The sequence below is a fragment of the Trifolium pratense genome, linkage group LG1 (assembly GCF_020283565.1).
Source record: "Trifolium pratense cultivar HEN17-A07 linkage group LG1, ARS_RC_1.1, whole genome shotgun sequence".
In the NCBI taxonomy this organism is placed as follows: domain Eukaryota; kingdom Viridiplantae; phylum Streptophyta; class Magnoliopsida; order Fabales; family Fabaceae; genus Trifolium; species Trifolium pratense.
The window spans coordinates 43,069,794-43,083,361 of record NC_060059.1 but is presented as its reverse complement, the minus strand read 5'-3'; the positions used below and the strand labels follow the sequence as shown (position 1 = coordinate 43,083,361).

The 13,568-nt window shown below is 30.9% G+C and overlaps 2 protein-coding genes across 2 annotated transcripts; both read right to left on the bottom strand.

Moving 5' to 3' along the window:
- Positions 1–337: 337 nt before the first annotated feature.
- Positions 338–2,281, bottom strand: LOC123924789 (GDSL esterase/lipase At1g23500-like). The gene is made up of 4 exons (XM_045977762.1): positions 1,838–2,281; positions 1,186–1,547; positions 807–1,062; positions 338–711 (listed from the first exon to the last, which is right to left on the bottom strand). The coding sequence occupies exons 1-4, from the start codon at positions 2,094–2,096 to the stop codon at positions 467–469; spliced, it is 1,122 nt and encodes a 373-aa protein (XP_045833718.1). The 5' UTR covers positions 2,097–2,281; the 3' UTR covers positions 338–466.
- A 7,264-nt stretch (positions 2,282–9,545) lies between these two features.
- On the bottom strand, positions 9,546–11,341 carry LOC123887397 (GDSL esterase/lipase At1g23500-like). Its single transcript, XM_045936719.1, has 5 exons — positions 11,052–11,341; positions 10,721–10,851; positions 10,398–10,628; positions 10,063–10,315; positions 9,546–9,887 (listed from the first exon to the last, which is right to left on the bottom strand). The coding sequence occupies exons 1-5, from the start codon at positions 11,308–11,310 to the stop codon at positions 9,643–9,645; spliced, it is 1,119 nt and encodes a 372-aa protein (XP_045792675.1). The 5' UTR covers positions 11,311–11,341; the 3' UTR covers positions 9,546–9,642.
- Positions 11,342–13,568: the final 2,227 nt, after the last annotated feature.

Below are 13,568 nucleotides of genomic sequence, written 5' to 3'. Positions count from 1 at the left end.
TTTCCAAATTTATCATTTATTTCAAATTTCAAATCTATACTAATAAATACCACAATACCCTTAACATTTTTTTTAACTCTTCTTAATTCTTAACTTCTACAATTTTTTTTAAAATTATTCTTAACTTCTATAACTTCTATCTAATTATTAAAAAAAATAAAAATAAACTAAAAAAATAATAATTAAAAAATAAACTATACTAAAAAGAACTTTGTTACAACACAGACGGGCACTAGTATTAAATAATTGTCACAAAGAAGTGGATTTTAATATTAATATCGAATTATTTAGTAGGCTATGTATTGGTGACGGCACTGACCGGTAAACAACAAGAAACAAAGGAAAGGGAACACGTTACAAATCAATTGTCTATTTCATTACTTGGATAAACAATTAATAGTCCATATAGTAATTTATTTTATTTTTTTTATGGTGATCACCATATGATAAATTACTTGCTTACTAATTAAAATATAAGATTTGATACATTTAAAGGATGAAGAGTTTTGGAAATATTGTAACTGTTAAGATCGTAGTTTTGAGCATGTAGCAATTGAGCAAGAGTGGCTTGATAAGCTCTCTCAGTAGGATGAGCAACATCCCAAAAAAAGTATTGTGAAGTACTTGGACATTGGAATGTAAATGCATTGCATGCAGGTCCCATTTCAAATGTTCCTGTTCCACAGCACCCGTTCCACACATTTACGAACCCTGAAAATATATATCATTGTTTATTAGTATTTAATTTGTGCAAACAAATTAATATGATCGATCACTTATTTGATAATAGTAAAATTAGTACTTACCTGCTGCAGAAGGATTTTGTATGAGACGAAGCATTGGAGTATAGACATCAACAAATCTAAGATCATAATCAGGAAGGGTGCTTTTAAGATTTGCAACACCTGCTGATAACATGCCATTAAATTGTTGTGCGTAGATATTCTCATAATCTACACAAAACCTCAGTGGTCCACCCAATGTTGATCTAGCTGCTGGTAAGCATCCCAATGTCACTGTACTTTGAACCCACACATGTCGTGCGCCCAATTGATATAGACTCTGTTATCAATACAATGTTAGCTTAGCGGTTAGAGTTCGACATTATAGTTTTAAGAGACAATATAGTTCAAATACGCCGAAAAATAAATTATATTTGTAGTGCAAATGATTCATACGAATTACCTTGAGAAAATTTTGACTTGCGCTAACTAAAGTAGCGGCATATACATTGAAAGGCAAAGCTCTTCTTATAGTAAAAGAATAAGCAAATGCAACGTCATTGTTTCCTGCCGATATTATAAACAAAGCTTTAGATATTATATCGGCCGCCTTATCTGCTCCAACAACTGCTTTCAGCTTTTCTATGTATTGTCGGAACAGGTTCAGTTGAGCGCCCATTGTCAATACTCCTCCTTGCATGTTTGCTGTCAAATCGTCTAAACCTGAACCACCTGATGCAAAGCATACCCCAGTAGGAAGGTCTTGAGCCGTTAAAGCTGGATTCAAGAATGCTGGCAATGTGTCTTTCACACCCAAGGCCGAAGCTACGCAAATCAATTAAACACGTTAATTACAAGGTGAATTCTTTTTTTTGAACAAGCACAAGGTGAATTCTTCACTACACATCGCACACTGCTGATATCAATAATTCTGATAGGGGCCGATTTTGTACATATAACTTACCACATCAATTTAAATATGTGTGATTGTAACCATTTTTATTTTTAAATATGTGATTAGTCATAACATGAAATAATAATGAATTATTGATATTGCTTGTTCAAAAAAAAAAAAAAGAATTATTGATACTTGTTGCGTTAAGACTTAAGCTTACTTATCAAATCTGATAGAACTCTGCCGTTACCGAATCTTCCGGTAGCCTTTCCTCCGTAGAAATCCTTCCCATAGGGAGGAAAATTACACTTAGATGCAGTTAAAAGGTTGTTATTATTTCCAGTGTCATAGATTGAGTCACCAAATGCAAACACAGCAGGAAATGCTGCATTTGTAGTTTGTGCAATTGCAATATTGGATACTCTACCCAATAAAACAACAAAAACTGTCACTAATCTTACCTGCATTAATCTTTCCATTTTACTATTACGTGTTATTTTGTTGCAATATAGTGTCAACCATATTAAGGTATTTATATAGACTAGCTCTGTTCCAGGTCATAAATACACGTAATTACTAATTTAATTATTTTCCCCCTTTATAGTAATAAAAAAATAAGTTGCCAAGATACAAGAAATAAAAAATATTAGAATATTTTTTTGCATATTAGTCTTCTGTAAATTCAATTGATATTTTACTCGATTACTAGTTAATTAAGTACTGTATTTAGTTTAGTCAAAAAAAAAAGTACTATATTCAGTATCTTCAGTTAATGTTAGATATATAATAAAATAATTCTAAATCTCTTCAAACTTTTCTAGTCAACCAATTGATGTGTAACCAAAAAAAGGATGATTGATATATTTTAAATAATTTCTCAATACTAAGTTTTTTCATTTTTTCATGACGTCTATATTTTAATTTTTTTAGTTCAAATTTAGAAAAACACAACTCGAAGTTTTTTTCAGGGCAAAAAAATTTGGAAAACGCGCTCCAAAGTTTTTTAAAGGATGAAAAAGGAAACCCAAGAAGGAAAAAAAAACATGGAGGGCCGAAAGAGGAACTTTCAAAGTGTTTTATCCATAAGAAGTTTTCTCTCCCGACTTCCCTCATTTCTTTTTTACCCCTGAATTTCCGTTTTTGCCCTTGGGAGTACTGCGGTTTATAGAAACCGAAGGTGTTTGACATGTTAAAAAATTTCGGTAACTGCGAACCGAAAGTGGTATTGATAACTTTCGGTAGCTGCGAACCGAGAGTAGGGGTACTGCGGTTGATTTTAACCGAAGTTGCCTTACATATGAACATTTCCAGTCAGTAAGTTCGTTTTATTTAAAATACAAACCACAAAACTCTTCTCTTCCTTTCTTGCACACATTTGAGGCCAACTTCAAATCACACTTCATCAAGTAAGTTTCTTTCCTTTTTCAAATTCATTTTTTGTTCTTCCCTCGAAAATAGAGCCTATGATAGCTAAAAAAAACGAATTTAAATCGGTGTTTACCTGAGTTTTGAGCTTTGGTGCATGTTGAATCCATTAGATGATGCTCCAATCTTGATTTCAAGCCTCAAAATCGATCCAAATTAAACCGCATAAAATTTGGATCGGATCAAATTGAATTTTTTTTGTTTGTCATCCAAAATTGAACCGAACTACAAATAAATTTATTTTTGGATCGTATAAATTTTTGCCTCAAAATCGATCTAAATCGAACCGCGAGCACCCTTGCGCATAACTACTTGAACCTGCCTATCTCATACAAGTACAGCAGAACAATACCCATTTTTTTCATACAGTGGCATAAAAGTACCACAGATAGAGTAACCAACAACCACAAATCAATTCAATTCACAATAGAAATTTATCCGATTTGCATAGAAAATCAATTAAGGACGGAAAACGACGAACGATGGTAAATAACAATGAACGACGGTGATGACATGATGATAGACACAGCTGGTCACAACGGCAGCCATGGATATGCTTTTGGGAAGATTTATTTATTTTGGGAAGGTTCGTTTGATTTTGAGAGAGAAAGTGAAAATATAGGGACACGTCAGTTCGTGAACAGTTCGTGGGTATTCTGTTCGCGAGAAATAGCATTATTCTTTTACTTTTTATTTATTTATTGGAATGTTCCTCACCGATAATAATCATTAAAATGGACCTGTCGTGTTAGTTGAATCTACAAACAGGTGTTAAGATTGGCTTTATGGTTTTCAAGTTGCAAACATGTCATAAAGTTCACATACCCACCGATCTGTGTGTGCGCGCACGCGCATCATTGCACACAAGGTGTTTGATATATTTAATCAATGTCTTGTGCAATGTTATTTCATAGATTTTAAAATTTCAGTTCTGATTTATGATGATCAAACGTGACGGAATTCTTAGTTTCAGCAAAATTTGATTCATGTGATCTTCTAATAGGTGTCTCATTTTTGTTCTATGCCATAAACTATCATATAATTTGAAAAAATTACATACCTGCAAACTTTTTTTTAAAGTGTTCAGGTAACAAAAAAAAAAAATTTTATATACCTGAACACTTTTTTTCAAAGTGTGTAGGTAACAAAATAAATTTTGAAAAATTTTACATACCTACACATTTTTTTTCAAAGTGTTCAGGTAAAAAAAAATTAGAAAAATTTTATATACCTGAACACTTTTTTCCAAAGTGTGTAGGTAACAAAATAAATTTTGAAAATTTTTACATACCTACACATTTTTTTTCAAAGTGTTCAGGTAAAAAAAAAGGAAAATGCTAAACAGTGCCCCCAGGGCACTTGTTAAGCATGTTAAAATAGAAATTTTGTCTCGAAATGCATGCATTCAATGCCTCAAAAGTACAAAAAGTTGTCTTTTTAATATAAATTTTATTTTTTATTTCCTTTTTAGGTATACTTAACAAGTGCCCCGAGGGCACTGTTTAACATGACCCAAAAAAAAATTAGAAAAATTTTATATACCTAAACACTTTTTTCCAAAGTGTTCCGGTAACCAAATTTTTTTTCTTCAGGATTTTAGTTTATATATGAGGGCAAATTTGTCCATTCAAAATTAATGTTGGGATAGATTGACAATTATTGGGGTAGAAAAAAATTTTCTTATCCATAATATCGTTCGTGGGTTTTGGGTTGATGAGATTTGGATTTGGGCTTTCTCGTGGAGGAGGAATTTCTTCGCACGAGAAGAAGAAAGTTCCTCCAAATTGTGGAATCTTATTCTTGGTGTTGACCATTCATGTTGGTTGTGATAGGTGCAAGTAGGAACATGAACCAGGAGAACATTTCATAATAAAATCCCATATTTTGCTTTATGTGGAAAATGAAATATGTGTAGTGTTGTTTAAAAATATAATTATTATTTAGTCTAATGTATAGAAATATGTGTTAGTTTTGTTAGAATAAGAGTAATTGTTATAAAAAAATTTAGGCTTAATTAGGAAAATGGTCCCTTAAAGAATTTTTGGTTTCAGATTAGTCTTTTAAAAAAAAAGGTCTGAATAGGACCCTTAAAAAAAAAAAAATTCGAATAGGTCTCTTAAAGATACCTCTGTTAATCAGTTTGGTCCCTAAAAAAATGTCTGAATAGGACCAAACTGATTAACGGATATGTCTTTAAGGGACCTATTCGGACATTTTTTTCTTTAAGGGATCTCTTCAGACTTTTTTTCTTTAAAGGACCAATGTGAAACCAAAAATATTTTTAATGGATCATTTTACTAATTAAGCCAAAAATTTATCACTGTAGTTTTTATTTTCTTTGTCAAATAGTTTAAGAGCAAAAAATTGGTCCCGAGAACTAAGTGTAGCTTTGCTCCTTTTTCTAAGGCTCATTTTTTTCCTTTTCTTTTTATAGATTGTAGACGTGTGACAACAATAGATCTGATGGCTAGGATTCAAGGACTGTAATTAAACAATTACAAATTAAAAACAGAACAAAACAAAAGAAAGCGCATTCACGTTCACTGTTTGGACTCTCCATCTTCTTCTTCAACCCTGCCAGCCACAACCACTGCCGCCCCTTTCCGGCCATCCCCGGGCGGTGGTTTTCCTCCCTTTTTCTCAATCGACCACCACGCACCAACTCCCCTTTTCTCAATGATATACTCTTTTATCATGCTGCATTAATTTGCAGTACGTTTGGTGGTTTTTGGATTTTTGCATCATATCAATTGAGAAGAGTGGAAGAAAACCGCCGCCATGTGACAGACGGAAAGGAACGGCGGTGGGTGGTTGCAGCAAGGGTGATGAAGAAGCTGGAAAGAAGAAGGCACGCGATTTGATTCTTTTGTTTTGTTTTGTTTTTAATTTTTAATTATTTAATTACGGTCCTTAAATCCTAGCCATCAGATCTATTGTTGCCACATGTCTACAATTTATTAAAAAAAAAGGAGAAAAAGGAGCAAAGCTACACTCCCGAAAACTTACCTTAGTTGGCATGGCAGAGATTGTTCAAACCTAAGTCATTCCACTTATTCACTTTAAGAGTAGAATTTCTAACCGTTAAGTTACTTGACCAAAAGAAGGAAAAAAAATCACCTTTTGAAGTGAATAAGTGAGAGATCTTGAATTGGACTCCGACTTTATATATAAAATATAATGTTCCTAGTTCCTACCATTAAAGTATGTTTGATAGTCTTAAATTTTAGCTAGAGTGGTATAAATAAATTAATTTTAATTAACTATTTGACAAGTTTCTTTTTTTACTCATACTATTTGACAAGTTTAAGTCGGTGTTAAATTTATTTGTTACGGGTTTTGATTTTATCCTCGGTCAGTGTTTATGAGTTTAATGGATATGTTCTATCATTATAAATTAATTTTACATCAACATCTAATAGAAATCAAACACTTTTTCATGTCATATGAGAATGGATTCTCTCAATTTATTTTTCCTCAATTTTTCTCAATTTTCACATCACAACAATCAATCATCTTTTCTCCATTTCTTTTAAATTAAAATATTGTTTTATATTTATCATCCAACGGTCTATTGTTCCACATTATTTCCTCAATTTTTTTTGCCCTTGAGAGAATCCTTTCTCATGTCATATAATTGTAATGGGACATAATAAAGTGATTTGACAGAATATACAGTTAGTATTAATTAACAGTATAAAATTAGTTTACACTCGTATACATTTTTCTCTAAATTTATTTGTTACGGGTTTTGATTTTATTGTCATACTTTGGTGACAACTTTTCGTCCAATTACTATTTGAATTCACGTTATTTTAAAAAAATAAAATGGGAAGGGAAGATGTACGAAAACAAATTGGGAATAGGGAAGATTCTTTTGTTAATACGAGCAGGGACAAATCCAAAATTTTTGATAAGTGAGGATAAAATTTAAAATTATTTTTGTTCTGGGCCGAGCTTAGAAGCTCGGAACACAAGCCAACGAGCTTGTGTAGTCGAAATGACCCCTAATCGCCTGACATACCATAAACGCTCGAAATACTAACGGCTACTTCCCTATGGCTTTTGTAACGTCAGACCACCGGAATGATGAGCATTAACTGCATATCAAGGCTCCTTAACCATTTTCCGGCAGCCACTTGATGGCCATAAATGCCATCAAAGGCCTTGGCCCTGCGCTGGGGGCTATATATATGTGACTCCACTTCATTCACAAGGTACGCATATTTTTAGCACAGAAAACCTATTCACACACAAACTGACTTGAGCGTCGGAGTGCCTGCAGGTACACAACCCCCCTCCGCTCCAACAGGGGTTTCAACCGTCTTCAACACTCTCAACCACCTTCAACGCCGGTGCAGTCGTATTCTCCTGGTCTACACGATCAATTTTAAAGTTTCACTATGAACTTTTAATAATTTTTCTATTTTTTATTTTAATCTCTTAAATTATAAATGTTAGAGACTTTGTTCATTTGGGCGCTCCTGCAGGCCATGAAGAAAGTAAATCTTAGAGGTTTGAATATTGTTCAATTTGAAAGCGACTCACATATGTTGGCTGAAGCTATTCGAATTAGGCGTAGTAGTAACTCATAATTTAGTTTAATTATTGTTGACATTATCAAAATTATGTTATCATGCATAAACTTTGAAGTGAAGTTTGTTAGGAGACAAGCGAATATGATTTGCTCATACTCTTGCTCGGACGATCATTTCTTGAACTAGTTTCCCTCAATTTGATATTATTCCCTTATGTATTTAAGGCTTACTAGTTAATGAAATACATTAAGTTTATTCGATTAAAAAAAAGTTTTTTTGTTTCATTTTAGTCCTAGAAGTTTTAGTTGTTATATATCTTGGTTCCTTAAATTACAAATATTAGAAAGTTTTTTTTGTTTGTTAGTGTCTAATGATTGTAACTTAAAGAGACTAAAATATCTAACATTTAATTCATTCGACCTTAATTATAAGTAAATTTTTACTTTTTAGATTCATTCGATAACTAATGTATCTGACCTTAATTATAGACTAGATACATTGATTATTAAATGAATCAAAAAAATAAAAATTTACTTATAATTAAGGTCGGATGAAGTATATTTTGAAAGAAAAATATATCTAATATTTATAATTTAAGAGGCTAAAATAAATCTAAAACAATTGGAAACTAAAGTGTATAACATCAAGCTAAACATAATAATAGAAATTTAAAAGTATAATACCATTATCCAATATTTTTTTTCTTGAGTAAAAAAAAAAAGAGATTACTTTGTGCGGGCAACACATTATTTTATAGTTAAGATAAACTATACTTATTGAAAAAGTGAATAGCTACTAAAGAAATAAATGAAGCAAGTGGGGATAGCTGCCCCCGTATCTTATGCATACATCCGTCCCTGAATACGAGTAATATAATGATTATTCCACACATTTACAACTATTTTTGACGGACTCAATTTTTACCACTATTTTTTATTTTATTTTTATATTTACTTATTTATTATGTAAATTAAATTTTGGATTAGTTTTTAATAGGGATGACAACATATGTCCATGAGTGCGGGTTTGATACTACCCAAACACACATCCATATATTCGGGTGCCACCCAAACCCAAATATTATTCGGGTGGAAAAATGAAACTCAACTCACACCCACTGGGTTCGGGTTTTTTTTCACCCAAACCCGAAACTCGTAACAAAAACACACATAATTGATTATCTGCTCAAACCCGACCCGAACTATATTTGATAACATGCAAAATGTAGCACAATTTGGTGATATAATTTGTAAATTTCAAAATAGTTTTTTTTACTAAACAATTCATCAAATGTTATCATCACTACAACATGCACCAGTACAACATTCAAAAATTTAAAAGGAAGCAAAATATATAGGGGTACATAGATAATTTAATATATAAACTGTGTGTCAATGAGTTTCAGATGTGAGTTTGATACTACCCAAACTCACACCCATATATTCGGGTGTCACCCGAAGTCAAACCCAAACTCAGTCAACTTGGGTGTCGCCCGTTAACTTAGATTTAAGTTCGGGTGGGCTATCGGATTTGAGTTTTCCTATAGTCCCTAATTTTTAATATGGTAGTGGTACCAACCTTATTATTATGGCTTACCAAAGAAGGAAAAGAAAAAAGAGTTATACATTTTAAATATATTGCTATGGAAAACTACAATTTTAAATGTTAGTAAAAAAAAAATACAATTTTAAACATATATATATTAATGTCCTTATAAATACCGAGATGAAATTAGAAAACATTTTTCTTTTCTTTTCTTTTCTGAATAAACAGATCTTATTGCTTATTAAAAAATTATTCACATTCATTGTATAAATCAAATACTACTTATTATTTTTCACAATAAAAGTCAAAGATAATTAAAAAAAAGTGGATTTTAATATTAATATCGAATACTTTTTTGGTCTAAAAATGAAGGACAGGTAAAGGAAGGAAAAAAAGAAAAGGAAAGACTGAAAACACATGTAGTAACAGTTACAAACCAATTGTCCATTTCATTATAATTTTGTTTGAATGAACAATTAAGAATCCCTTTGATAATTATTAAATTATTTAATTTACATAATTAAAAGATAAGATTTGATACATTCAAAGGATGAATAGTTTGGGAAATATTGTAACTAGTAAGATCGTAGTTTTGAGCGTGAAACAATTGAGCAATTGTGGCTTTATAAGCTCTCTCTGAAGGATGAGCAACATCCCAGAAAAAGTATGATGCATCACTTGGACATTGGAATGTAAATACATTGCATGCTGCTCCCATTTCAAATGTTCCTGTTCCACAGCACCCATTCCACACATTCACAAACCCTGAAAATTAAATTATATATCATTTTATTTTATTATATTAGTACTACTATATTTTTTTAATATATATATATATATATATATATATATATATATATATATATATATATATATATATATATATATATATATATATATATATATAATAATTACACATGAACGAAATATTAGTACTTACCTGCTGCAAGAGGATTCTGTATGAGACGAAGCATAGGAGTATAGACATCAACGAATCTAAGATCATAATCAGGAAGAGAGCTTTTAAGACTTGCAAGTCCATTTGCTAACCAACCATTGAATTGTGTTGCCAAAATATTCTCAACATCTACACATAACCTCAATGGTCCAGTAATTGATCTAGCAGCAGGTAGGCATCCCAATGGCAGTGTACTTAAAACCCACACGTGTCGTGCGCCCAATTGATACAGACTCTGTTATTAATTCAATGATTAGAATTTGACATTATAATTTCAAGAGACGAATGTTTAAAAATAAATGATAATTGATATGAACCTTGAGGAAATTTTGACTTGCGCCGACTAATTGACCGCCATATACATTGAAAGGCAAAAGATGCCTTATAGTAAAAGAATGAGCGAATGCAACGTCATTGTTTCCTGCCGATATTATAAACAAAGCTTTGGATATTATATCAGCAGCTTTTTCTGTTCCAACAACTGCTCTCAACTTTGTTATGTATTGTTCAAAGTATCTCAATTGAGTGCCCATTGTCAATACTCCTCCCTACATTGCATCACACAAAAAAATTCATTATAATCATAATAAGTACGTAACTAACAAAATATGCGTGCATTTTGATAATACTCTTTTAGTACCTGCACGTTTGCTGTCAAATCGTCCCACCCTGAACCACCTGATGCAAAGCATACCCCAGTAGGAAGATCTTGCGCGGTTAAAGCTGGATTCAAGAACGCTGGCAATGTGTCTTTCACTCCCAATGCCGACGCTACACATATATTAAACACATTAATGAATTACAATCATAATAACACTTCATTTCCTTAAGATTTTAATTATCAAAATCTAAACTTTTAATTTATTTAATTTTGAATCATATTAAATGTTTGATTAGTTATAACAGAAAATAAAGTTATAATGATTATGCATGCTTGTTACAATTAAGAATTTAAGATCACTTAAACTTACTTATCAAATCTGATAAAACTCTGCCGTTACCGAATCTTCCGGTAGCCCGTCCTCCGTAGAAATCCTTGCCATATGGAGGAAAATTACACTTAGATGCAGTTAAAAGGTTGTTATTATTTCCAGTGTCAAAGATTGAGTCACCAAATGCAAACACAGCAGGAAATGCTGCATTTGTATTTTGTGCAATTGCAATATTGGATACTCTACCAAATAAAACAAGAAATATTGTCACTAATCTCACCCACATTAACTTCTCCATTTTACTATTACTTGTAATTTTCTTGCAATATAGTGTTAACCACATTAAGGTATTTATAGACTCTAGCTCTGTTCTTTTTCATAAATACACGTAATACTAATTCAATTCTTATCAACTTTTATAATAAAAAATAGGCTTAAATGCAGTTTTGGCCCCTCAAGTTTCACAATTGCTTGATTTTGGCCCCCCACATTTCAATTGCTTGATTTTAACCCTCTAAGTTTCACAATTGCTTGATTTTAGCCCTCCAAGTTTCAATTGCTCGATTTTGGCCCCCCAAGTTTACCCCATTTTGCATTTGCTAGCCCCCCGTTGACTTTTTTTACTATAAATTGCTTGTGTGACATTTTAAAAAAATTAAAAATATGATTTAATTAAAAAATAATAATATTTGCTTTTATAAAAATGTATTAAAAATTGTTTTTTAATAAAAAGTTTAATAATTATTTTTTATTTAAAAAAAAGTTTACAAAGTTTTTAAAAAATAATTCATAAAATGTTTTTTTTACTTTTTTATATAACAAAATTATTTTACAAACTACATATAATAAAAAAAATATTTTATAATTTAGTTTTTAAAAAACAATTTGTAATTTATTTATTTACTTTTAAATACTTATTTAATTTTAAAATGCCACATAACCAATTTTTAATTAAAATATTCAACGGGGGGCTAGCAAATGCAAAAGGGGGTAAACTTAGGGGGCCAAAATCGAGCAATTGAAACTTGGAGGGCTAAAATCAAGCAATTGTAAAACTTAGGGGGTTAAAATCAAGCAATTAAAATGTGGGGGACCAAAATCAAGCAATTGTGAAACTTGGGGGGCCAAAACTGCATTTAAGCCTAAAAAATATAGTTACCTAAATTAAAAAATAAAATATTATAATATTTTTCAATAATAAATTCAATTGATAGTTTATTTAATTATTTTCTTTAAATAATTTTTTTTTTGAATCATAAAATATATTTTATTTATTTATTTAAGCATTTAATTTCTTCAATTAATGTTAGATATAATCAAATCATTTTTAAATCTCTAGTCAATTTAGCTTTAAATATCAATAAAATTTTAGCCTTAAATATCAATAAAATATATATTTTTTGGTCAAAAAATCAGTAAAATCTTTTTGATTACTTAAACTAATTTTTTTATTTAAATATTTTATGGTTCGCTTTAATATTAACCATCCCCCATACATTGTATGAGAGCTATATTTTTATATTTTAATTTAGTTTTAAATATCAATAAATATCAATAAAATATATATTTTTGTCAAAAAACCAGTAAAATATTTTTATATAAATTAAGCAAATTTTTTAATTAACAAAAGGGGCTTAATTTTAAGCCACTAGGTTTGGTCTAATGGTGAGGAGTTTGGGTAGTACGTTATAGGTCCTGAGTTTGATCTCCAGCTCATTGTAAACAAAAAAAAGGGGGCTTAATTTTTTTATTTAAATATTCTATGATTCAATTTAATATTAACCATCCCCATACATTGTATGAAGCTAATATAACACATTCATTCATTGATAAAAAATATAACAAATTCCTTAAATGCGTAACTGTCAAAATAAAAATCATTCAATGCATTATAAAAAATAAACAAATTCTTTTTCAGTTTTTTTTTTTTGTTCTTTTAGATTAATTCCTTCCTTAAGGTAACCCAAAAAAAAATTCCTTCCTTAAGTTGTTAGCTAATAGCTCAAAACATCTTATCACGTTCAATAAAATCCCATACGTTAGGTGCGTCCTTCTCAAGGACTCAGTTTATTGTTTTCATTTTTTTTCTTCATGTTAGCAAAAAAACCCTTCCTTAGTTTTAAGTAGGGATGACAACGGGCACCCATGAGTGTGGGTTTGACACTTATCAAACCCACACCCGAAATCATCACCCAAACTCAAACCCAAAGGCTGTTCGGGTGGCAAAACAACACTCACGCTCACACCCATTGGGTTCAGGTTTTTTCACTCAAACCCAAACCCGCAACACATTTGAAAATAATTTGCAAATTTAAGAAATTAAATTCCAACATAGACTTTAAATTAAATTACAACTAAAATTAAGGTTTTCCAAGAAAATTCAAACATAGACTTTCAAGAAATTACAACATAGACTTTTAAGAAATTAAATTACAACTAAAATTAAGGTCTTCCAAGGAAATCGAGGGAGACTATGGGGGTAATTAGGTAATTATAAAATATTTCGGGTGGATGTACGGGTTTCGGGTGTGGGTTTGACTGATACCAAACTCACAC

What these genes read in the sequence shown, in the direction of transcription:
- LOC123924789 (XM_045977762.1), bottom strand. Translation starts at nt 2,096, where the DNA reads ATGGAAAGATTAATGCAGGTAAGATTAGTGACAGTTTTTGTTGTTTTA. An exon ending in CAAGTCAAAATTTTCTCAAG is followed by an intron (nt 1,063 to 1,185) that starts GTAATTCGTATG and finishes TATTGATAACAG; the next exon opens with AGTCTATATCAATTGGGCGC. An exon ending in ACAAAATCCTTCTGCAGCAG is followed by an intron (nt 712 to 806) that starts GTAAGTACTAAT and finishes ATATATTTTCAG; the next exon opens with GGTTCGTAAATGTGTGGAAC.
- LOC123887397 (XM_045936719.1), bottom strand. Translation starts at nt 11,310, where the DNA reads ATGGAGAAGTTAATGTGGGTGAGATTAGTGACAATATTTCTTGTTTTA. An exon ending in AGTTTTATCAGATTTGATAA is followed by an intron (nt 10,852 to 11,051) that starts GTAAGTTTAAGT and finishes ATATATGTGTAG; the next exon opens with CGTCGGCATTGGGAGTGAAA. An exon ending in ACAGAATCCTCTTGCAGCAG is followed by an intron (nt 9,888 to 10,062) that starts GTAAGTACTAAT and finishes TTTAATTTTCAG; the next exon opens with GGTTTGTGAATGTGTGGAAT.